This window comes from Lycium barbarum, chromosome 12, assembly GCF_019175385.1.
Source record: "Lycium barbarum isolate Lr01 chromosome 12, ASM1917538v2, whole genome shotgun sequence".
Classification (NCBI taxonomy): Eukaryota; Viridiplantae; Streptophyta; class Magnoliopsida; order Solanales; family Solanaceae; genus Lycium; species Lycium barbarum.
This window is the reverse complement of record NC_083348.1, coordinates 58,237,956-58,261,694: the sequence shown is the minus strand read 5'-3', so window position 1 is coordinate 58,261,694 and position 23,739 is coordinate 58,237,956. Positions and strand designations below refer to the sequence as shown.

At 35.5% G+C, this 23,739-nt stretch overlaps 1 protein-coding gene across 1 annotated transcript; it reads left to right on the top strand.

The window, feature by feature from the left end:
* The first annotated feature begins 6,363 nt into the window (after positions 1 to 6,363).
* On the top strand, positions 6,364 to 12,935 carry LOC132621384 (14-3-3 protein 4). The gene is made up of 5 exons (XM_060335634.1): positions 6,364 to 6,520; positions 7,884 to 8,386; positions 8,469 to 8,591; positions 12,379 to 12,495; positions 12,604 to 12,935. The coding sequence occupies exons 2-5, from the start codon at positions 7,907 to 7,909 to the stop codon at positions 12,664 to 12,666; spliced, it is 783 nt and encodes a 260-aa protein (XP_060191617.1). The 5' UTR covers positions 6,364 to 6,520; positions 7,884 to 7,906; the 3' UTR covers positions 12,667 to 12,935.
* Positions 12,936 to 23,739: the final 10,804 nt, after the last annotated feature.

Sequence of the window (23,739 nt, the reverse complement as noted above, 5' to 3'; positions counted from 1 at the left end):
AACATGAATAAAAACATAAAAGTTGAGAGTGTTATATTATTCACGCGAAACGTCAAAAAAGAAGTTCAATTAAAGAAACATGTCTTGGTTAAAATATTTCTTTTATTTTTTTCTATCAAGTTGGTTCTTATTGTTATTTTTTTTCTTTTGATATTTTTATGTCTATTCTTAACATGGTGAAGAAATTTGTTCATTGTAACCTATGGTACATAGAATTCTTATTCTTGTTTGTGCATTCAAAGTACATCAAAATCATAGGAAAGTTAAGTTGACATCTTTGTCCACTTATTTACACCCTCTTTATCGCATTCATCTTGGATCAAATAAAATTTTAGGCTACCCTAAACTTCAAATCTTGTATCTCAATGGACTCCGCCAATATACAACTTTAAGAATATGTTCACACAGCTTAGGACGATTTTTCAAAATTATGAAAAAATAAAATAAGAGATTTATGGTCATTTCAAAGCTTCAAGTATTAATTGCAGTTACAATCTTACATAAAATGCGTGTTGCTTAATTCATCTTTTTAATTAGATGTATCGTGTTAATTATGACTTCTCGAAATTTATACTTAAAATTAAATCAAAGCTTTAAAATTTTAAGGGGGAAAAAATGCATTGGTGATGTGCCAAACTGAAGAACAAAATAATTCTAGAATATTAAGATTTCCTTTTTTCTTACATGCATACAAAAAGCGAGAATTTCTTTTTCGAAAGAGAAAATCCAAGTCCTGTTCATCATAAAATAAAAAAGATAAAAGTGAAAGAGCATGGAACATCAATTTACTCACAGGAGATTTTTTTTCTTGAATTCACCTTTGTTTCTTCAGGAAGATACTGCTGCTCGTTGATTTATGCCATAATTTTTAGGTAATTATGTATTGATAATATTATTATTTTTAACAAAAAAAGATTACCGTAACAATTATATACCTAAGAGGCTAGAATTAACTAAAAATCTTGCATTACCAAAAATAACGGTAACAAAGAAGAAAAACATTTAACATATGTATATCCAACTACAAAATGTAAATATATGACAATAAATACACAACCAAATATGGATTTTATTATGAAAACTTGTCGGTTTGGAACTTACTCGGCGCGACTTTACACTTCGAAAAAGATCTATCATTAAAATTATCTAAAAAATAAAAGCAACAATTAGAATGAGTATATTGGATTAGGGGAGAGAGCGAAAAGATTGGACTTATTATAAGATGAAGTCTGATACCTTAACCATGATAAATTACTAAGAAAATAACTCATTAAAAACCCAAGATTACAAAGATTGCAATAAGAGAAAAAAGGGTAACTATTAGCTTAAATTTTAGTTAAATAGAAACAAATATTTTTTACCTCTCCGCCCATCATTTCCTTTTTTTGGTCTCCAATTCTTCTCGATGTGTTCCTCAATCAGTAAATATACTGTAGCATTAAGTTTGTGGCATGATTCAACCAAATCACTGAAAAAAATTGTATAAGCTAAAATTAAAAAAAAAATCAAATAATCATTCAATAAAAGGACAAAAATATGAAGGAATCAAATAGAAGCAGAAGCTTTATAACTTGTAAAACAAAAAGGCATAAATATAAGCCAACACTCGGAATGTTATTTAAAAACTATATTATGCGAAGATATGTAAGTGTATAGAAGTTAATGAAGCAAAAATGGAGAAAAAAAAAAAAAAAACTCAACAAAAAGCACTGTCCTAGAGGTGTATATACTACACTATCTAAACAAAAATAACATAGTGATCAGCGAAAATCTCTAAACAGAATTTCATTGACTAATATGAAGATATAGGGATACCTTAAAATTCCATTATCTTTCTAATCCTTGTTCTAATAAAAAATCTGGCAAAGAGATTAACGACAATAGCGTAGGCTCGAATGGTAGCGACGGTTAGAAGAAGTACAATGATTGGATGTGCGATGTTTGCAAACAGTTTATTCTTTTATGGAATCAACCATACAACTATACCCGAATGTAAATTATTTAAATACGGTAACAATGAAAAAGACCACACTACAAAAAAAAAAACTCTAACCTTTTCTGCCTTCGGGCTAGGTAGCAACATAGATGGAATCAACAGGCTGGAGAAATAGAATTTGTGACATGAATCAACCAATCTATGAAAAAATAAGAAAATAATTAGATCATTAATTAAACATTTATCCACAATATACAATATTAACGCATGTAAATTATAGAAAGATTATATAATTGAAAAAGAACACTATTAAAAAAAAAAAAAAAAAAAAAAAAAAAAGAAGAAGCTATCATCATAGTCTTAAGGAGGTTTTCTTTCTCCATTATTTCACCCATTGATAAAATTGTTTTATAGATTTGCAGATGCTTTTTTCTAACTCTAATAGGATTTTATTTACAGATGCACTTTTTTAACCTTAATAAAATTTTATTTGCCACCAAAATATGAAATACTACTCAGTAGCAATTCTATTCCTTAAAATAAATATATGAAAATAACAAAAAGATTACCTTCAGTCCTTCATGTTGTATTAGCACGCCTAGCTTTACCTTATTACTTTATTTACTCAAGAGAAAAGACATGTTTTAACCCCTGAACTTGGCACGAAAACTCACTTTAGCAACTAAACTTAACTTCTATTTATTTACCCCCCTTAACAACTTACGTTTCAATTGTTTTCCACCCTAAAAAAATAATACCACTCTCACAATGGGAGGTGTATTACACTCGCGCCACGTCATTGCCACGTCAATGCCATATTATTGCCACGTTGTTGCCACATCATTGCCATGTCAAAATTACCAACACATTATTTTTTGTTTTTCTTTTATTATTATTTTTCTTTCTCTTTCTTCTTCTTTCTCCTCATCCTCACCCTACTTTTATCAACCACCATGCCGCTGCTATCGCCACCGCCACCGCCACCGCCACTGCCGCCGCCACCGCCACAAAAAATTGGACGAACTGCCCTTAAAAAAAATTCATCACCGTCATCTTTAACCCACACCCACCACCACCACCATCATCTCCCCACCAAATTTCATCAAATTCCTTAAAAGAAAAAAAAATCACCACCACCATCTTTAACCCACATCCACAACCACCACCATTTCTAGCAAACTCATTTCTTCCACCACCATTATTAGCAAATCCATTTCTTCCATAACTTTATTTTTGAAAGAAAATCAAAATACCCACATCCACAACCACCACCATTTTTAGCAAACCCATTTCTTCTACCACCAGTCCACCATTATTAGCAAACCCATTTCTTTCATAACTTTATTTTTGAAAGAAAATCAAAATACCCACATCCACAACCACCACCATTTCTAGCAAACCCATTTCTTCCACCACCATTATTAGCAAACTCATTTCTTCCATAACTTTATTTTTGAAAGAAAATCAAAATAAAAATCAAGAAATCAAAAAATGGTGAAAATGAAAAGAAGAAGAAGCAGCTGGGGGGGGGTTGTGGAATGAAGTAAAAGAAGAAGAAGCAGCTAGGGGAGAGGGGTTGTGGCGGGGGCAGAAGCAGCTGGGGGGGGGGGGGCTGTGGAGTGGGAAGAAAAACAGCTGGGGGAGGGGTTGTGGCGGGGGAAGAAGATGGTGGGTGGGGTTGTGGAGTGGGAGGGGGATTGTGAAGAAGATGGTGATGATTTTTATTTTTATTTTATTTTTTAATTGTATAATGTTTATTTTATTTTTTAATTGTATAACTTTTATTTTATTTTTTAATTTATAATAATATGTATATATATATGAGCGGGTCCACTTTTTTTATTTTTCACTCTCTTAATTATTATTTTTTTATTTTTTTTGCCACGTCAGCATTTGGGGTGGAAAACAATTGAAACGTAAGTTGTTAAGGGGGGTAAATAAATAGAAGTTAAGTTTAGTTGCTAAAGTGAGTTTTCGTGCCAAGTTCAGGGGTTAAAACATGTCTTTTCTCTTTACTCAAACTTGCCCACAAAAATATAGGAATGGGAGTCTTGGATGGAAAGTAATTGAAAGCAATTTTGTTTTTTATTTAAATTTTTGAAATTATATAAATAGAATGTTAAAGTGGCATATTTTTAGTTGAATTCAAAATACCAAAAACATAAATGCACGTTGAGTTTTTAGAGTTTTTTTTTTTTTTTGGACTTCAATAGTTTATAGGATACCTAAAATAAAGTCTAAATATTAGGAAAAATCTTAAGTTACATGGAAATTATTCTGAAAAATGTCACGAACGACTTTCTAGAATTTACAACAACAACAACCCAGTGAAATCCCACAACGTGGGATCTGAGGAGGGTAGAGTGTATGCAGACCTTACTCCTACCAAGGTAGGACGACTGTTTCTGAAAAATGTCACGAACGACTTTCTAGAATTTAATAACCAAGATTTAGATGGTTTTGAAGTCCTAAATATTAGGTGAATAATAAATGTCTATTTTAAAAAAATATAATTTTTATTTTGAAAGGACTCCTATTAGTGTTAGGTGAAATATCAGGAATATAATTAAATAATTTGAAGAAAATAGTAAATGACTATTTTGTCTATTGCGGAGTTTTTTAATGAAGGGCAAAAAGTTCAATCAACATTTTTAAGGCCCTTCGCACTTTTAATATAATATAGATTTTCGTTTGGTTGTATTCATGTATTCTAATGACCACAACATTGTATTTGACAGCTTTTTAGTTGCTCTTCTAAAATTTAACACACTACGTCCTCATTTATTTTCATTAAATGTTTGAATCTGAATAAAATAATTAAAGATTCTTTACTTTTTCAACATCTAAATGTGTAAAATTTGGCTTTGTTTAAATTTTAATAAATATAAACTTTAATAAAACAATAAATTGATCTAATAATATATCTTCAAAATATTTTAATTCTTTTTTATGTATCGTTGATGATGGTAATCAATAGCGGCGGCAGTTTCAGATACTGATTGGTAATAACATTAACTAATGGCGATGTTGTGGCATCAGCTAGTGCCGATGGTGGCTGACAATAGAGACTAATGATTGTACTAACTGATGGTTGTTGTAATGATGGTTGGTACCGATGTTTTAAAAATGTGCTTATTGATTGAAGACTGATTGGAGTGATTAGCAGTGATACTGGTTGTGACTAAGAAGGGTGGTGGTGAGTGGTGGATGTAAGTGATGATTGTGGTAGTTGATAATGATAGGCGGCAACGATATTAGTTGATAATGGCGAGCGGTGGTGGTAGTGGTAATTAGATGGAATTAGTGAACTGGCATACAATAACAACGTACCCAGTGAAATCCCACAGTATGGGGTCTGGGGAGAGTAAAATGTACGCAGACCTTACCCCCATCTCAGCAGATAGAGAGGCTGTTTCTGAAAGACCCCCGACTTAAGAGAAAACATGACGAGGAAAGGTCAGATAAGCACAAACAATTCAAAGCAATACGAAAATGAAACTAACGAAACCGAAAAAGCCATGATAAAGCAGTCTGGGAAAAAGGAAGCAGTAGCTACCACAGATAAATACGATAGTTGTGGTACAAGGAATAACATATAGTTGCACGAATCAAAGGACAAGAAAATGAAGATCAAAACTGCGATTACTAGTACGACGGGATACGTGGGACTACCTACTAGCCTTCTACCCTAATCTGAGTCCTCCATAGCCTTTTATCTAAGGTCATGTCCTTGGTAAGCTGGAACTGCGCCATGTCCTGTCTAAGCACCTCTCCCCAATACTTCTTCGGCCTATTTCTACCTCTTCTGAAACCGTCGATAGCCAACCTCTCACACTTTCGCACTAGCATCTTTATTAAAATCTTTAAATTAATATTTTAATTATATTAATACTTTAACCGATCATTCAGATATATTTAGACCCATTACAGGATTGCAATGTAAATATAAACACACTTAATAATTAAGACCTGAATTATTAAGATTCAGACCCGAAAAATAAACAGACTTAGAGCCTGTTTGGATGGGCTTATTTTAAGCAGCTTATAAGCTGCAAACAGCTTATAAGCTGCTTTAGATAAGCTAAGTCAAACGGGTTCAATTATTTTTTTGAGCTTATTTTAAGCACAAAATGATTTTAAGCTGGCCAGCCAAACACTAAAAAAAGTTGAAAACAACTTATAAGCCAATCCAAACGGGCTCTTAATGACTGCTATCTGAATGATAAAAACATTAATGAAGTGTAAACAAACAAGGCCTAAGTACATGTTTGATTATAATTTTACAATCTCATTAAATATAAGTTAAACTTAATCGATATATTATTTTATGCGGATAAATAATAAAATAACTAATTTAGTTAACTAAATCATCCATAGCGAATAGTATTTTTTTGCGTAAATAATCTGGAATTTCTAATAGCTGCAAAACCTTAGAGGCTTTGACCAGCAACCAAACAACCCCTTGTTACCCTAGGTCTTACGTCATCAACTTTTATTTAACTGCCCACTCTCTGATCTAGTCTAGCCTGCTCTTTTCTTCCGTCAGTGAACCTAAAGGGCGAAAATCAGAGACCTACACCCAAGGTAGTTTGTCGAATTTATTTTCGCTTTTACTATTGATGATGTTATAATTAGGGTTTTCCCATGACTAGATCTTTCCTTTTTGCTTGGATGCTCCTTTCTTCATATCAGTCTATGTAACTCTAGATCTAAAGCTTTGACCACCTCATCCTTTCAAATCTGAAGTTGTTTCACAAATAGATTTAAATTGAGACCACCAGCTTAGCTCTAGTCATTTAGTCCGTTTATTATAACTATGTAAACCAAGGGGTAAAGATTTCGTGCTTATTGTTATTATTAATTCTTTCTATGTTTTACTCCAATTTTTATTTCATATAGTAAGCCAGGAAAGTTGAGAAAATGAAACAGAACCTATTTTGTTTTTATCTTCTCGATTTCATGACTGACCATCTATGTTAATAAAGAATTAAAAACACGACGAATACAAAGGATCCATAGATAGGGTACTAGGTAAGCGTTACAAACTTCAGTTTGGAAAAGAAGTTTGTGACAATTGAAGATTGGTGATTAAAAACTAATATTTCACATGCAAATACACCTTCATATCAGTATCTCAAACTTGCACTTGATGTTCAGTATTTGAAAACACTCTCGCGAAATTCAGTACTCGCTAAATACTTATGGCCAGATTCAGCATTTAAAAATAATGAAATAGCATTGTATGTTCCCCCTGAATAAAAAATGTAAATTAAGCCTATCTGAAGTATTGGTTTTCTTTTTACTGTCTGTGATTTATTTAAAAGAGTAACTAGTGATTTCTTGTTAACCCTTGGAGGTATGACTTTGCACAAAATGCTCCCTTAACTAGTATCTGAGGAGTTACTTCTCTCAACAAAGATTCTTTTAATATCCAAACGTACACAATACGCCCCCTCTGAAGTGCCTTTTGCAGTTCCCTGTGCTATTCATTGGATTGGGCTCTTTCCCGTAACATTTGTTCCTCGCCAGTTTCTTCCGGTGTAGGCTTAAGTAAAGAACACGTGTCCACTTTATAGTTTAAAGGTTCAGATTTAGTTGACTTGACCGCCTCTTTTAAATATAGTTGTGAGGCAAAAACCAGCCTATATTCCGAATATTAGCAGACTGGTTAGCTATTATTCTATGGTTTGAGAAAACGAGTTTCTTATTAGTCACCCCTTATTAATCTTGGAAACTTGTGCAACGCTCATAGAAATTAACTGTCTCAAAAATAGTTCATGGGGTATTCAACCCCACTGCCGATATTTCAAGGGGCTCAGTTCACTTGAAATTAATTGTGGAGAATGGTGATAAATAGATCCAAAAGTTGCAGTTTAGCTATGTGTGAAGGCATGTTTTCTGGCATCCAGCGTGTGATGTTCAATTACCCCTATTTTTGTTGAATCAGGTGTAATTTCACATACAACAAAAATGGCTGAGTCGTCTCGTGAAGAAAATGTGTACTTGGCCAAGCTGGCTGAGCAGGCAGAGCGATATGAGGAAATGATTGAGTTTATGGAGAAGGTCGCAAAGACAGCAGATGTTGAGGAGCTGACTGTTGAGGAAAGGAATCTTCTCTCTGTGGCCTACAAAAATGTGATTGGCGCAAGAAGAGCCTCATGGAGGATAATCTCTTCAATTGAGCAAAAGGAGGAGAGCCGTGGAAATGAAGACCATGTCAACACTATTAAAGAATACAGAAGCAAAATTGAGGCTGAACTCAGCAAGATCTGTGATGGGATTTTGAACCTCCTTGAGTCCAACTTAATACCATCAGCCTCGACAGCTGAGTCGAAGGTTTTTTACTTGAAGATGAAAGGTGATTACCATAGGTACCTGGCTGAGTTTAAAACAGGGGCAGAGAGGAAAGAAGCCGCTGAGAACACTTTACTTGCATACAAGTCTGCTCAGGTAGGTGATCTACGGCGAGCACTGTCAGTCTCTCTCCTTGTAATTAACGTTTCTGATTTTCTTTTAATGTGTTCTGTTGTAGGATATTGCTTTGGCTGAACTGGCTCCTACTCACCCAATCAGGCTGGGACTTGCCCTTAACTTTTCCGTGTTCTATTATGAAATTCTCAACTCACCTGATCGTGCTTGTAACCTTGCGAAACAGGTAATATTCTCTGCTTTTGTCGATTATTTGTCTTGAATTACTCTCTCTCTCTCTCTCTCTCTCTGGTAAGCTAATTTGGACTATCTTCATCCTTGAATATGGAAAATTTATTTATTTGTATTATACTAATTTCTTCGTAGAAAAAGGAAAAGATATTTGTACTACTTTAAGCGTGCATGAACGTTCCTATTGGAACAGTGAAGCTTGGTGAATGATGTTTGAGTGATAGGAATGTTTTTTGATATTTTGAATGATTTGATTTATGCCTGCCATTTTATCTGGTTAATTTACTGTAGTAGTTATCTGGCATACAGTTTTTTTTGTGACTGAAGGTTGGACTAAAGTGCTTTGTCTTTCTGTAATGTGTAACTGTTCTTTCTCCAACTGCAAGGAATGCTTATTTCCTTTGAGTGCTTTCCCGCGGTTTCCTGTTCTTGTCAGGGTCTGGTATTGGGTTGAGGTAGTTTACCACACAAAAATTTCGGTTGAAGCTTTGTCCAGGAATTTGTCCTTGTGCATGTCCCAGCAGCAAAAGCTTTAGAGTTAAATTCTTTAATTAGGTGCAGTTAGTTTGACATCCTTTTTTAATTAGGGTGATAGTTCGTCTGACCACACTGTAGGTTTCGTTTTATACTGCCGTGTTTCCATTAGAGTTAGCTATCTTTGTACCCATATGGTATATGTTGGTAATGCATATTTTTCTATTATTGACTGATGAGATAAGAAAATTGCATGGACTAGTCTCTCTACCTTCCATGGTAGGTGTAAGGTCTGCATGCACTCTACCCTCCCCCGACCCCACTTGTGGGATTACATTGGGGATGTTGTTGTTGTTGTAGTAGTCTATAGAAAGAGAGTAATTTCATTTAATTAGCTTAGAGGTAGGAATTACGTGGGAATTCAGAATTCTAAACCTATATCTAGTGCAGTCTGAATAGCTTTTTGCTAGCGCCCGATCATTTGACTGGCAGCTTGACTTGTGCAACCCCAGCAATAAATCTTTTTGCTTGTGTACTCAAAGTCAATCGCAATAAATTTTTAGGATAATTTAGAAGACTAGGGACCAGTATAATCTTACAATTAGAGTGGTAGAATGAGAATTAGAGTCTAGCTTTGATGATAGAAATATCTACCTTTTTTTTTTTTTCTTGGTTAAATATTTCTTGTTACCTTAACTTTGTAAACATGGGCAAAATTTGTTTTACAATAACAACCACTAGTACTATGTCTCAATCCTGATTATTTAAGATTCGCTCGCTATATTAACCTTCTATTTATTTGATTCTTTTATAATTGTTTCATGAATACTCATGAAGCTATTCTTTATAACCAGTTAGGGGTTCTCTTTGTTAAAAGAAGGACCAATTAGGTTCTCTAATGCTAGTGCTTCTTTACTTCTGTATGGACATACAAATTTCTAAACAGACTAAAAGAATTCCTAACAAAACCAAATCGGACGTTATTGTACCATCTAACAACATCTTAATTGCAACTGCAACTAATTGGTGTTATCGATATGAATCTTTTTCTTCCATTGGGTTCTGTTTTTCGAAAAGTCCGCATTGATGCCGAAGGATTGTAGGTCCTTTGAGACAAAATATTAACATGTGATTTTAGATCTACCTTGTCGTCTTTAACACCTTCAGTTATCATACACCTACTATGGAACCTTGGATTTACATAGGACATTACCAAACCATCCCAGTCAACTTCTCTTGTCTTATGCCCAAAGTGTGCTACTTGTACATTTGGTCTAAGTTCATCAATTCTAATCTTGTACGATCGCACATATTTCCTAGCATTTGCATTTTTATAATACTATTTTGTAAGCCCAACATTTATTTTTCATATAACATTGTTGCTGTCATAGCTGCTCTACAAAGCTTGCCTTTTGCTAGTGTAGGCATTACCGTAATACTCCTCCATCGTACCCATCATATTTGAACTTTATGTATTACATTTTCATATTATCATGAAACACTAGATCTAGATTCCTGAATTACCTATATTTAGACACCATAATTTCGTCTAATCATGCTTTAACTTCATCATGGGAGTCAAAACTTGCAGTGTGTATGTTCTGGCTTATTTACTTATAATAAAATTGTTACTCTCGAACGTGCCTCCAAGTTCAAGCATTTGGTTGACTCCCTCTCAGTAGCTTCATTAATTAACACAATGCAAATCCTTGCTTTGAACTGGAGTGATAAGGAACTTCTTTATATCACCTCCATTGTTTTCACAATGACGAAGGACGTGAAAGTTTCCTTTCATCCGGCTCAAGTAGGTACACCAAATAAGGAAAAGAGTTCTCGTTTTCGATGCCCGTGGAACTACTGTCAATTGTTTACTCAATTACTTCTTGGGAATGGTAAAAAAAAAAAAGGAGTTTACTACGTGATTTTTTTAATATGCCTAGGTTCCATTTGGGCAATATGTATCCCGCTGGGTATGGCTTGTAGTAAACCTCTGTAAGATAAGGAGGATCATATTGTAGGTAACCTTTTCACCATTCTAAAAGAATGGTACCTTCCAATAAGCAGGTCTTTTCAGGCATACATCCCCTTTCCATTCAAGAGTTCTTATGCATTTCCACGCCCCTTTGAGACCCCGAAATAGGGACAAATTCCTTTTCTTAGGAACACATACAAGATTCGTCACTACAAAAAGGATAATGGTACTCTTTATGACATATCATTTTAGGTGTTTCTATTAACCATGTGAGCGATTAGGTCCAGCAAAGTGATAGAATCATACTAGCATATTTCCATGCGTTTCATTTCTTACTTTTTTATAAGTACTTCCCACTATACTGTTGAGAGATATTCCCTTTATGCATGACAGCAGGGCTATATAGAGTGGTCCCCCCCCCCCCCCCCACACACACACACAAAAAAACATCATTTATACAAATCTGTAAACTTTGAGTGCTCCAAAAATTATAAAATGGAAATATTTGATTCCCACAAGTGGGGTATGAGAACTTAAATCCAGAGGGTCTCCTATTTCTTCTTCTCCGAATTTTCCATATCACAGCATGTGGAATCACTGCCCAAAATTTACTCCTGGTAGTTTTGCTTTCTATAGTATGGCATCAACTCAAACAACGCTTGGCATAATCTAGCTAATTCTGATCAAATTCAGGATCTTATTCCTATTGTAGTGGTAAGTTTGCAACTATTGGTCTACGAGTGTCAACCTTAGCCTCCCGCGTGACCACGACATTAGAAAACACTAGCTTTTATGAAGTGCTCTTCTTTTCCTTAATTTTTCTAGAAGTTGCTTCATACGGGCAAGAGATAGCCAGACATTCGCAGTAGGAAATTTTGTGTTTTTTAGTTCCATAATATGTTCATCATCTCAAGCTAATGAGTTATAGTTTCTAATTGCATGCTTATTTCCAGTGTTTCAAGTGCTATTTTGATTGTCTTTGTTTTAGTTAGTTTTTCTTTCCTTCCGTCTTTTCCTTCTTGATTGAAGTAGTACACACTTTTGGTCCCTGCCAAATTTGCAAGAATAGAAAAGTAGAGACAAACAATCCTAGAATTTCTAGAATCTTGCTAGGAGAATTTCTAGTTCCCTTCTAATTTTCTCATTGTAAATATGGTTTCTTAGAGTACACCTTTGTACTGATTTTATTTGTATATACAAATACGTTACAATATCAAAAAAAGTACTGATTTTATTTGTATATACAAATATGTTACAATATCAAAAAAATAAAAGTAAAGACAAAAATATGCTGCTATTATTATTGGAGATATTTATAAGCAATGTTTAATTGCAGGCGTTTGATGAAGCCATCTCAGAGTTGGATACACTGGGTGAGGAATCTTACAAGGACAGCACATTGATCATGCAACTTCTCCGAGACAATCTTACACTGTGGACTTCAGACAATGCGGTCTCTCTCTCTCTCTCACTAGACTAGCTCTGGAATAGTATACACTTGTTTTAACTATTGACCAGCTGATGTTGAATGCGTTTTTGTTGTAAACTATTATGGTTCCAGGAGGATGCTGGGGATGATATCAAGGAAGCTTCAAAAGCCGAGTCAGTCGAGGGGCAGCAGTGATGAGTTAGTAGTGTAGTCTTGTAGTCTTTATTTTATAGGGATGTTGGTGGAGCATATAGCAAGATCGTGAATTAGATACTCAGGTGGTTGTGTCACTGTTGAAATGGTTCAATATAAAACATGTCTTAGTGTGATAAGAATGTGCGGTCAAGCCGGTTGCGTAGTGCTATGGTTATTAGATTTGAATTGGTGGCAGTACTTGCTTGTGTTGATGACTTTGCTTGTATTTCTGGTCTCATTTGCATGTGTGATTGAATTTGCATTTGATATTCCTGGATTTAATTGTTTCTTAAACATCTGGAAACACTTTTGAACTCTTTCCTGAAATCTGCCCTCTTGAGCCCCTGGGAATCACATGAAAGAGAACATTAGTCGTGATTGTTGGCTTGTGGCCAAGAACTTTCTGGTTCTGCGTTATCGTTGGAAAAGTAATACTCTATAACCAAACCACTAGACAGACAGGACAAAAAAATGAGTGAGTATCTAAAAGCTAAAGAAGACCTTTTCGAACTAACCAGTTCAGCCGAATCATCCTACAGTACCTACGGGTATAAAAGGTGAATTCCTCTCCATGAATCATAAGGGCTGAGACTAAGAATAATATGATCAATAAAAAGAGAAGATATGGAGATATGCGTGGAGAAAATGAGAACGGTCAAATGCAACAATCAGAATAATAAATGTATGTAAGAATCAACCAGGGCTATGGATACAATGACAATTACGAAGTAGTAGCAATCATCAAGAAAAAATCCAACAGATGGTGCATATACTTCATCCTGAGAACCTTCACTAATGCATACAGATGCATAATCTCCAGCTTAGGTCGCGTTCAAATTATGCGTCAATTATATTATTTCCATCATTTACCTACCCAATATCAGCTCGAGTATTAAAGCGATATTTGAACTTACTTAAAAATTCTATTAAAATTTATCAACTTACTTTTTTATTTCAACCTTTAAACACTATAAATACTAAATGTCATAATTAGGCTTGAGTTGGTTCCTTATAGGCTTAGACTTTCATGAGCAATAATTATTAGAATTATTAATGTAAAAAATGTAGAATAAAATTACAGAAAAGCATTGAGCCAAATATTTGGGCACTAGTTTATTTACATACGAAACGAATATTTAATAATATCTATCCTACTCATTCTACAATCTACACTTTAAATATTGGCATAACAAAATACAATTATAAAAATACTTTACAATTTTAGTCTAAAATAAGTTGCCAATAACTTTTTTGTATATTTCAGCCAAAGAAGGATCAAAAGAGAACTGGATCAAGCAGGATGTACGTTACTTCTACTCTTCTAGCAATCAACCACACAATTTAGTCGTTAATGAGTCTGGAACAAAACTAAGACAGACATTAGTTCAAATTCAGACAATGACACCAACAATATACCTAGTGTAATCCCACAAGTAAGGTATGGTGGAGATAGGATGTACACAGACCTTACCCCTACCTTTGTGGGGGTAAACAGGTTGTTCTGATAGACCTTCGGCTCCAAAAAGCGTAGACAAAACAAGATAGAAAGAAAAATATTGATAACAAGATACAAGACAAAGCAGAGCAAATGAAGCAACATGTAGTATCGAAAATTGAAGAATAAGCTACTACGCTGATAATAAATAATACTACTATGAGCCGATAGACTGACCCCTTGCCTCTCCCACATAAAAGTACGATAACACTCAGCTACCTACTATCTTTTTACCCTAATCCTTGACCTCCATACCGTCCTATATATGGTTATGTCCTCAGTAAGATAAAGATGTGTCATGTCCTGTCTAATCACCTCCTCTCAGTTCTTCATTAGCCTACCTCTATCTCTCCTAACACTTGCTATAGTGACCTCTCACACCTCCTTACTGGTACATCCGCGCACCTCTTCTTCACATGAACCATCTCAGCCTAGCTCGCTTCCCTCTTCTTGTCCACCATGAAGGTCACTCCCACCTTATCATGTATTACTTCGTTCATAAACTTATCTCTTCTATTAGGCCAACACATCCATCTGAGCATTCTCATGTCCACCACCTCCTTCTCTTGAACGTGTGTTCTTGACTGACCAACACCCTACCCTATACAAAAATGTAGTTCTAACCCCCACTCGGTAGAATTTACCTTTAAGCCTTGGTGACATATTCTTATCACAGAGTATCCCGAACGCAAGTCTCCATTTCACCCACCCTACTCCAATATGATGTGCGACATTCTGGTCAATCTCTCTGTTTCCTTGATTTATAGACCCAAGATACTTGAAACTTCCTCTCTTGCGTATGACTTGTGTATCAATCTTCACTTCCACCTCCGCTTGATGCATTACGTCACTGAAACTTGCATTTCAGGTACTATGTTTTAGTCCTTCTTAACCTAAAATCTTTAGATTCTAGAGTTTGTCTCCAAACTTTCAGCCTATCGTTAACTCTAGTACGTTGCTCGTTGATCAATATGATGTCATATGCGAATAACATACACCACGACATCTCTCCGTGAACGTGTCACGTCAATTCATCCATCACTAAGGCGGGCTAAGGGCTAATTCCTAGTGCAATTCCATCAAGACCGAGAAGTGTTTTGAGTCACCTCCTATTGTTCTTATCCAGGTCTTGCCTGTATCGTACACCTTAATTGTCCTAATATACGCCACATGTACACCTTTAGACCCCAAACATCTTCATAGAACTTCTGTAGGAGCTTTATCGTGTGCCTTTTTGAGGTCAATGAACACCACGTACAAGTAATCCTTAAGTAGCAACCCTCTAGAATCAATCAAGTGGAGATGTGCCAACAACTCATAGTAAGTAACAACACAAAAGACACAAAAAGTCAACAAGCCATAATTACACGATAACAGTCTAAGTCTTCCATCCCAACTTCATACCCGAAGTTAACACGAAAACTCTGACAGTACTATCTCTACACATGTCTCACTAGCCCGAATCTCACCCAAAAATGTAATACATCATTTCTACCGTACCAACAAGTATTGCAAGAGACAATCCGATACAACAATACCAACCTAATATAACCATCCTGACATCCGTGTCAGAAGATCTAGGCATGCATTCTCCGTTTCATCTAATATACATATATGAAACTCTAACCAAAGTCTACCAAAAGGAAAAGCCGTAACTTACCTCGAGGCCGAACAGGTGCCACGAACATCCCGTTGATCTTCAACCTTGCAATTCTGAACTGTGACCCACAACAGAGGGCCATGGAATGTCAAGGAATCCCGAAAGAACAAGAGTCAATAATCTAGGAATTTCATTCAAATTTCGGGTTTGCAAAGGAAAGATTGGAATTTATTCTCAATAAGATTTTCTAGGTTTTCACGAACTCATAATCCTAGTTTTATTGCTAAATAAGTCACCTAAGTCACAAAATATAACTTTCCCTTCATAAAATTCCAATTTCGAGAATACGGTCGAAACCCATTTACAAAATAGAGGAAAAACTCAAAAAGTTAGAGGTGGGTTAATCATTCTAATTAAAGAACTTTAAGGATTCTCCCAAGAATGTCTAGATTTTAAGCTTATAGGATCCATTTTATCATCTTAGACTTGAAAAGTAGAGAACCTCCATTTTTATGGCTTGAAGGTTGAACTCCTTGTGAAATGGAACATTAAAAGAGAAGAGAGAGGAAGTAAATAAGATAGAGAGGTTACATGTTCCTTGAAACCATGAGATTTGTTTTCCAAATGTCCCAAGTGGCGGCTGGGATTTAGGGTTTGAGAAAAATGGGGTCAAATCCCGAAATGGGGTTTAAATACTAGGAGAAGTCTGCGATATCCGCCGTGGCGGAATGCATGTCCGCCGCAGCGGCCAAGCTATGGTGGAGTAAAAGGCTGCTGTGGCTGTCCTATGCAAAAATTGACAGGCCGCTATGGCGGTTTAGAAAGCGGCTGTGGCGGTAGCGCCATGGCTGTCCTCTAGCCGCTATGGTGCTTACTGGGCCCCAGTGGTCCTTTATGATTTTAAATCTTTCCAACATGATTCCGGGTTAGGACAAATTCTCCGCATGACTAAGTTGCACTGATCAAAAGACGTCTTAGGACGCGAAACTCGAGTAGAATCACGGCAACGGCCAAACGGGTCGTTACAGAATTATTGACTTTCTTCATATATGTTGATACTTAAAATGAAAATTCTTTGGGATTAAGTATATACACCTCCAATATTACATACGTCATACCCTTGTTTTGTTATCCTTTCTGAGACAAGAAATTATTATCTTAAAATTTATAAGAATAGTTATATTCGAATTGTAGCTAATGACCAAAATAATCACACTTGATTTCTCATTGTTGAATGAATTATTTGGAAAGATTTTCAAGATATCCGAGGTCTTATATTGAATTTCATAACACTACTTATTTATATTAGCATGTGTAAAGCAAGAATTAAGATAATCACTATCGATGATATGAGGAGTATCTTAAAACTACATTTTTACGATAACTTCGTAAGATTTTGGTTTGGATACTCCTTTCCTTCAAAAGCAAGATTTTTTACTAAAGGATTATGTAATGCTTCAACAAAGTCTACATGTGCCAAGAGATTCATTTTAGTGGTCTTGATTTCTCATGACCATTGACTCATACATGCTTTAAGATTTAGTACTTAATTTCTACTTCGAAGTATTGATTAACTTGAATTAAAAACTAAATTATTGAGGTTGGATTAAATTGTAAACTTTCATACATGATTGTTCAACTTAATTGAAGCGTTTGGAATAAAGTATGGTATGTTTGAGTTTTTTTAACTACTCGATGTGCCATGAGTCATGTGCATGAAATCTAATTAGGGGTGTGGTTTAACCGAACCAAAAAAAAATGTTATTGGTTTATCAGTATCGGGTTAGTGGGTTAACAATTTTTAAACGGTTTTGTAATTTTTTTTATTGGACTATCGGTTCGGTTTCCGATTTTGAAGTTTTAGATAATCGTTAAACCGATAACCCAATAAGATTATATTAAAATTATATTTCTATCCCTAATTATAGTAGAGACTTTAGATCTTAAATACAAATCCTATTTCTTAAATTCTTACTTTCATTCCAGGAACCTATTTCCGCGGGGGACAATTTAGTTCTCTCAAACTAGTGCTCTCGTCTCTCTGCTCTCTCGACCAGAAAGAAAACAAGTTTATTTTAGCAATAACGTCTTTGAATTTGCTTCCGCTTGTAATTTGTGTAGAGCTTCATTCATGCGGGTAGTGTATATAAGAAAAATGAAACTAAGAGAAAGCAAAAAAGAATAGAGGATTTTCTTACCGTTTAAACTGAAAGTCGAACCGTTAAGGACCCCAAACCGATTAATCGAAAATCGTAACGAATATCTAATTGGTTTGGTTATCGGTTTTGCATTTTTATAAGTCGAAAACCGATAAACCAAACCGATAATACACAAAACTGGACTGAATCGACCGATAAGCACCACACTCAGTCACTAATCTCATAATGCGAAAGATTAAAAGATATTATAGGTAAATATAGGTATACGATTTCATCTTATGAATGTTACAATTTTACCGTCTCTTTATGAGACTTTTAATATGGCCCACATATTAGGTAATCAATTAATTACCTTGTCTTTTAATGAAGTAAAGAATGAAATAATATTATATGGTAATGCAATTATACCTGGTAGTTTTCTTGATGAAAGGAAACAATTTATTAAGAGTCCGGACAATCGTATTTATGGAGAAATGCCTACGGTTAAAGTTTTTACCTAAGAATCCCTAGCCTACCTATATAAACGTATGTGACTATCAGTCTGGAATCACTTTTGTGATACGCATAGTCTAGAAGACTTTAGGGTTTTCAAACATTCTTTCTTATCAGGGTTACAAGGCGATGTCAGATCAAAAGCGATTCACCATGATACTTGAACAACTATGACTGAAGGTACATTTCTATTTTCGTTTTCCACAGTGAGGCTACGTATGTATTTGAATTTCAACATGTGATATCAGAGCACGTCTTTAACTATCGTATTCGGTATCTAGTTGTGTAATTATAATTGCAAGAGATAAAAATTACTGCATGACTAGGGATTCTCGTAATTTTTATTTGAGAAGCATCATAGCCAAATCGTAAATAAGATAATGGTAAGGTTAGAGTAAATACTCAAAATACCCCCCAACGTCTGATCAAAATCCCAACTACACACCTAACCTTTGCGTTGGTTCTATTACCCCCTGGACAATTTTTTTCAGTATTAAAATGCCCTTTCTTTGCTGATGTGGCAGTCCATTATGCCAACCCTCAATTATTAAATGACGCTTGTCCACACGTGTCTGACCCACGTGCCACATCTTTAATTTCCCTCCATTTTTGACCCGTAACCCGAAATTAAATCACCCCAAATTCTCATATTCACAAAAACCTAACACCTATCCCAAATTTCACGATAAACACCATTTTCAACCCCAATCTTTGTCAACATATTATCACGTACATATTTTCGTTGCTGCTCATTGTTCATCTAGTAAAGGTTAGTTTCCTTACATTTTTTTTCTTTCAAAAAACGATACTAGGATTTTGTGCTTTGTCACCTTACCTGAAATCTGGACTATAAAGAACAAATTTTCATAGTTCTCCAACTGTAATCAGCATATTTATTATCATATTGTGCATATTGTTTGATTTTGTTTTCTCCAAAAAATGATGTAGTCTAGGGTTTTCAGTTACTGTGCATATGCTTATCATTTTTTTGATTTCGTTTGACATTAAGTTGAATTACTTGTTATTTTTTTTTTTTTTTTTTGTTTTGTATTTAGGTAGTACATGGCTGATTTTGTATATGTAACCTTAAGATAGTACCATGGAGGTGTGTTACACTTAAATAATGGGGAGCCAATATATGAAGGTGGGAAAGTTACCGATATATTCAATGTCGATGTTGATATGTTGTATTTTTTTGAGTTGAGAGACTTTATTAAAGAATTAGGATACACAACTACTTGCACATTCAGTATTAAGCCACCTAATAGTGGCATTTTGGTAGATGTTGATAGTGATGAGGTTATTTTAAATATGACTGTGGGTTTGAATGATGGTGATACTGTGGAGGTTTTTGTCAAGCACATGGTTGATGAAGCAGTTGTTGACCCACCTTTATTAGAATATGTTAGTCATGGAGATAGGGATGAATCTTGTTCCCCTTTTAATAAAGGGGTTGATGACATAGAGGCTGATGAAAGAGGTAGTAATGAAAGGGTTGATGAGGAGCCCTTAAATTGTCCTAATACACCTCTTTCCTTTTCTACTCAAACTTGTGAAAACACCACCTCCTACCTCTTATACACCTACTGCTACTACTGAAAACACACCACCCTATTTCTCTTTTACTTCAATTTTTTCTATTCCAGAAAAAACACCTCCTACCTCTCCTACACCTACTGTTGCTCCTGAAGAAACAACACCCCATTCCTCTTTTCCTTGTGCTGATACTACTGCTGAAAATACAGCAGGCCCTTCCTCTTCTACACCTGCAGCTTCAGTTGAAAATAATCCACCCCATTGTACTTTTACTTATGCTGCTAGTGCTGCTGAAAATACAACAGTTCCTTCATCTTATACACCTGCTGTTCATGAAGATCTTGAAGATGTAGGTCCAGTTGGATTTGATTCCTTAGATGAGGGTTCTGATTTCTCAACTGTTGATAGTGAATAATCTGTAGATGACATAGAAGGGGAAGGTGAGGATGAATATGCAAGTGATGAGCCTGATGAGGTAAAAGAGTTGAGGGCTGAAAGGAGGATTGAAGTTCAGAGGAGAAAAAGAAGTGAGAGGGCAAAATCTGATAGTGAAGAGGTTCCAGTAGGTGAAGCTGGTGTGGATCTAGGATTTGATGAAACTACAACAGGTAAGGTTAGTCTTGGGGGTAGGTGATGTGCCGTGAATTTTAGCACATTTTATGCCTTTATAACTAGACATGTTGCTTGATTTTAAGTGTTTTTACATTGTTTCTTATGTTATTTTTGTGTTTTATAGGGTTGATTAACTAAGTATTGGAAATGAGAAGTAATGCTGAAAAAACGGACAAATTGGAGCTAAGCGACGCTCCGTAACTCATGTTACGGACCGTAACAGGGTCCGTAACTCATGTTACGGTCCGTACCTTTGAACCGTAACAGGGCCTGAATTTCCAGAAAGTTTTCATTGAAACCATCAGTGTTACGGAGGAGTGTTACGGTCCGTAACTCATGTTACGGTCCGTAACAGGGTCCGTAACTCATGTTACGGTCCGTAACAGGGTCCGTAACTCATGTTACGGTCCGTACCTTTGAACCGTAACAGGGCCTGAATTTCCAGAAAGTTTTCATTGAAACCATCAGTGTTACGGAGGAGTGTTACGGTCCGTAACTCATGTTACGGTCCGTAACATGTCACCGTAACATGAGCTAAATTTCCAGAGAGTTTCAATAAAACCTTCAGTGTTACGGTTTAGTGTTACGGTCCGTAACCCTTCACCGTAACATCATCCAAAATTCCAGAGAGTTGCCAAGTAATTGTCACCACTTACGCTTCAGAAGGACGGACCGTAACACAGGGTACGGTCCGTCGCATGGTGGCCGTAACGTCAAAGTGGTCAAATGACGAAATGAAGGACGGACCGTAACCTGAGTTACGGTCCGTAACAATGCGGCGTAAGGGCATTTTTGTCCAGAAACTTGGCGCGATTTTTGGCTCTATAAATACATAATGTAGGGTTTTAATTCAACATGCAAATTTTATTTTAGAGGCATAAACCCTAGGTTTTTAATCTTGAAGTGGTTGGAGCATTTAAGGCAACAACTTCACTCTCATTCCATCTTGTATTAGTATTGTAAGTGTATTATGTTAATCTTTAAGCTTTTTCTATCAAGAAACATTATGAGTAGCTAATTTCAATTCTAAGGTTGTGAATCCCATGATGGGTATTATGTGAATGGGTTTCTATTATTGATATATGCATAATGGTTGTTGTTATTTATTCTATCTTTGAGTTGTAACGTTGGGTAATGATTGCAAGCATTAGCCGAAGCCATTATATTGACTTTTCTTGGGAAAGAGAGTCAATATTGGTAAGATTGAATAACAATGACTCGAGGCGTTAACCCTCGTTTAATAGACTAACTTAGGAATAAGAATAAGTCTAAATTGGCATCATTGGTCGCTCTTCGATTGTAACTCTTTTATATTCGGAAGAATCATAAAGAGGAAATACTGCTTAACTGTTGGGAAACATTAAGAAGTCTTTAAGAGACCAAGTGCATATTCATAGAACAACTATTAGAAGTATATCACTTTGAAACCTGAAGCATAATATCTAATCAAATTGGGGAACACAACCTTAGTCTCTCTCTCTCTCATTAATTACATTTTAAGTCAAAGTATTAAATTACATTATTCAACAATCAATTCAAACTATCCGGAATAGGATTAAAGCATCTAAAGACCGGTATCGCATACGATTAGTAATCTTTTCTCTCCATATTCCCTGTGGGATTCGACCCCAACCTTGTTGGGTTACTATATTTGACAACGTCCGCTTTACGCCATTAATAGGTGTAATTTGAGCGTATCAGTAGGTTAGGAGGTGATGAACCTAACATTGATAGTTCTACTGATGATAGCTTTGAAATAGATGAGGATGAGGGTTGGGATGATGAAGAGGACATTGAATCTGTTGGGGTAAATCTGCCAAGAAGACAAAGGTTTACAAGAAGGAAGAATGATAAGAACAAAATCATTCATGACCCTACTGCCAAGAAAGTTGTATGGTAGTTGGGTATGGTCTTTAAAGATGTTGATGAGTTTAGGAGAGCAGTAACAAATTATGCTGTTAGGAAAAGGGTTAAAGTAGAAAAGTAGGTGAATGAGCCTACAAGGGTTAGGGTGAGGTGTAAGGATGGTTGTCCATGGATATTGTATGCTAGGCTTGATAAAACCACATATGATTTCCAAATTAAAACTTACATTCCAAAGCATACTTGCCTCCAAACTACCAAAAACTACTTGTGTAATGCCAACTTTATTGTTGAGACCTATAGAAAGAGAATAACTGAGCAGCCAAACATTAAAGTTGTTCAGTTGCAAAAGCTAATTAGGACAAAGTTTAATCTTTATGTTGGTAAGACCACAGTTAGAAGAGCAAGAGCAAAAGTACTGAAAGAAATCATGGGAGATCACATTCAGGAGTTTGGAAAAATCCTTGACTACAGGGATGAATTGTTAAGGACCAATCCTGGTTCCACTTGTGTAGTTAAACTTGCTGAACCAAATGCTGATGATAGGCCTGTTTTTCAGAGCTTTTATATCTGTTTTGATGCTTTGAAGAAAGCATTTCAGCATTGTAGAAATGTATTGGTTTAGATGGTTGTTTTCTGAAAGGGGTTTGTAGAGGACAGTTGTTGGTAGCTGTGTGTAAAGATGGTAATAACCAAATGTTGCCTTTGGCATGGGTTGTGGTGGAGTATGAAAACAAGAGCACTTGGACTTGGTTTATCAGAATTTTAAAAGAAGATTTGGCACTTGGAGATGGGACAGATTTAACATTGATAACAGATATGCAGAAGGTATGTTTCCTTGATTTTTGTTGTAATTTGTTTTCATAAAAACTCATGTGTATTCATCTATACTATCTATTATTGTTTCAGGGACTGTTTGTTGCTATTCAAGATCTTTTACCTGTTGTTGAACACAGAAAGTGTGCTAGGCACATCTTGTCTAACTTCAGCAAAGACTAGAGAGGGCTACAAAGAAGACAGCAGTTTTGGAGGATTGCCAAAAGCACCTTTGAGTCTCAACTAAGGAGAAATATTGAGCTGATGAAGTTGCTTGGTCCAACGAAAATAATGAACAAATTGATGTATTACAACATAGATTATTGGTGTAAGGTCTATTTCAACACTAATGTAAAAGTAGATTCTGTAGATAACAATATGGCTGAGTGTTTTAATGCTTGGATCTTGGCTGCCAGGTATGAGTAATGCATATTTACCTTGCTGTTTGTTTGTTTTTTACAAGCTGTTTGTAGATAACAATATGACTGTTTGTTTATTGG

Bases quoted from the DNA above. Each gene is read 5' to 3' on its own strand.
- LOC132621384 (XM_060335634.1), top strand. From the start codon at position 7,907: ATGGCTGAGTCGTCTCGTGAAGAAAATGTGTACTTGGCCAAGCTGGCT. The intron at 8,592-12,378 runs GTAATATTCTCT...GTTTAATTGCAG, and splicing joins CTTGTAACCTTGCGAAACAG to GCGTTTGATGAAGCCATCTC. The intron at 12,496-12,603 runs GTCTCTCTCTCT...TTATGGTTCCAG, and splicing joins TGTGGACTTCAGACAATGCG to GAGGATGCTGGGGATGATAT.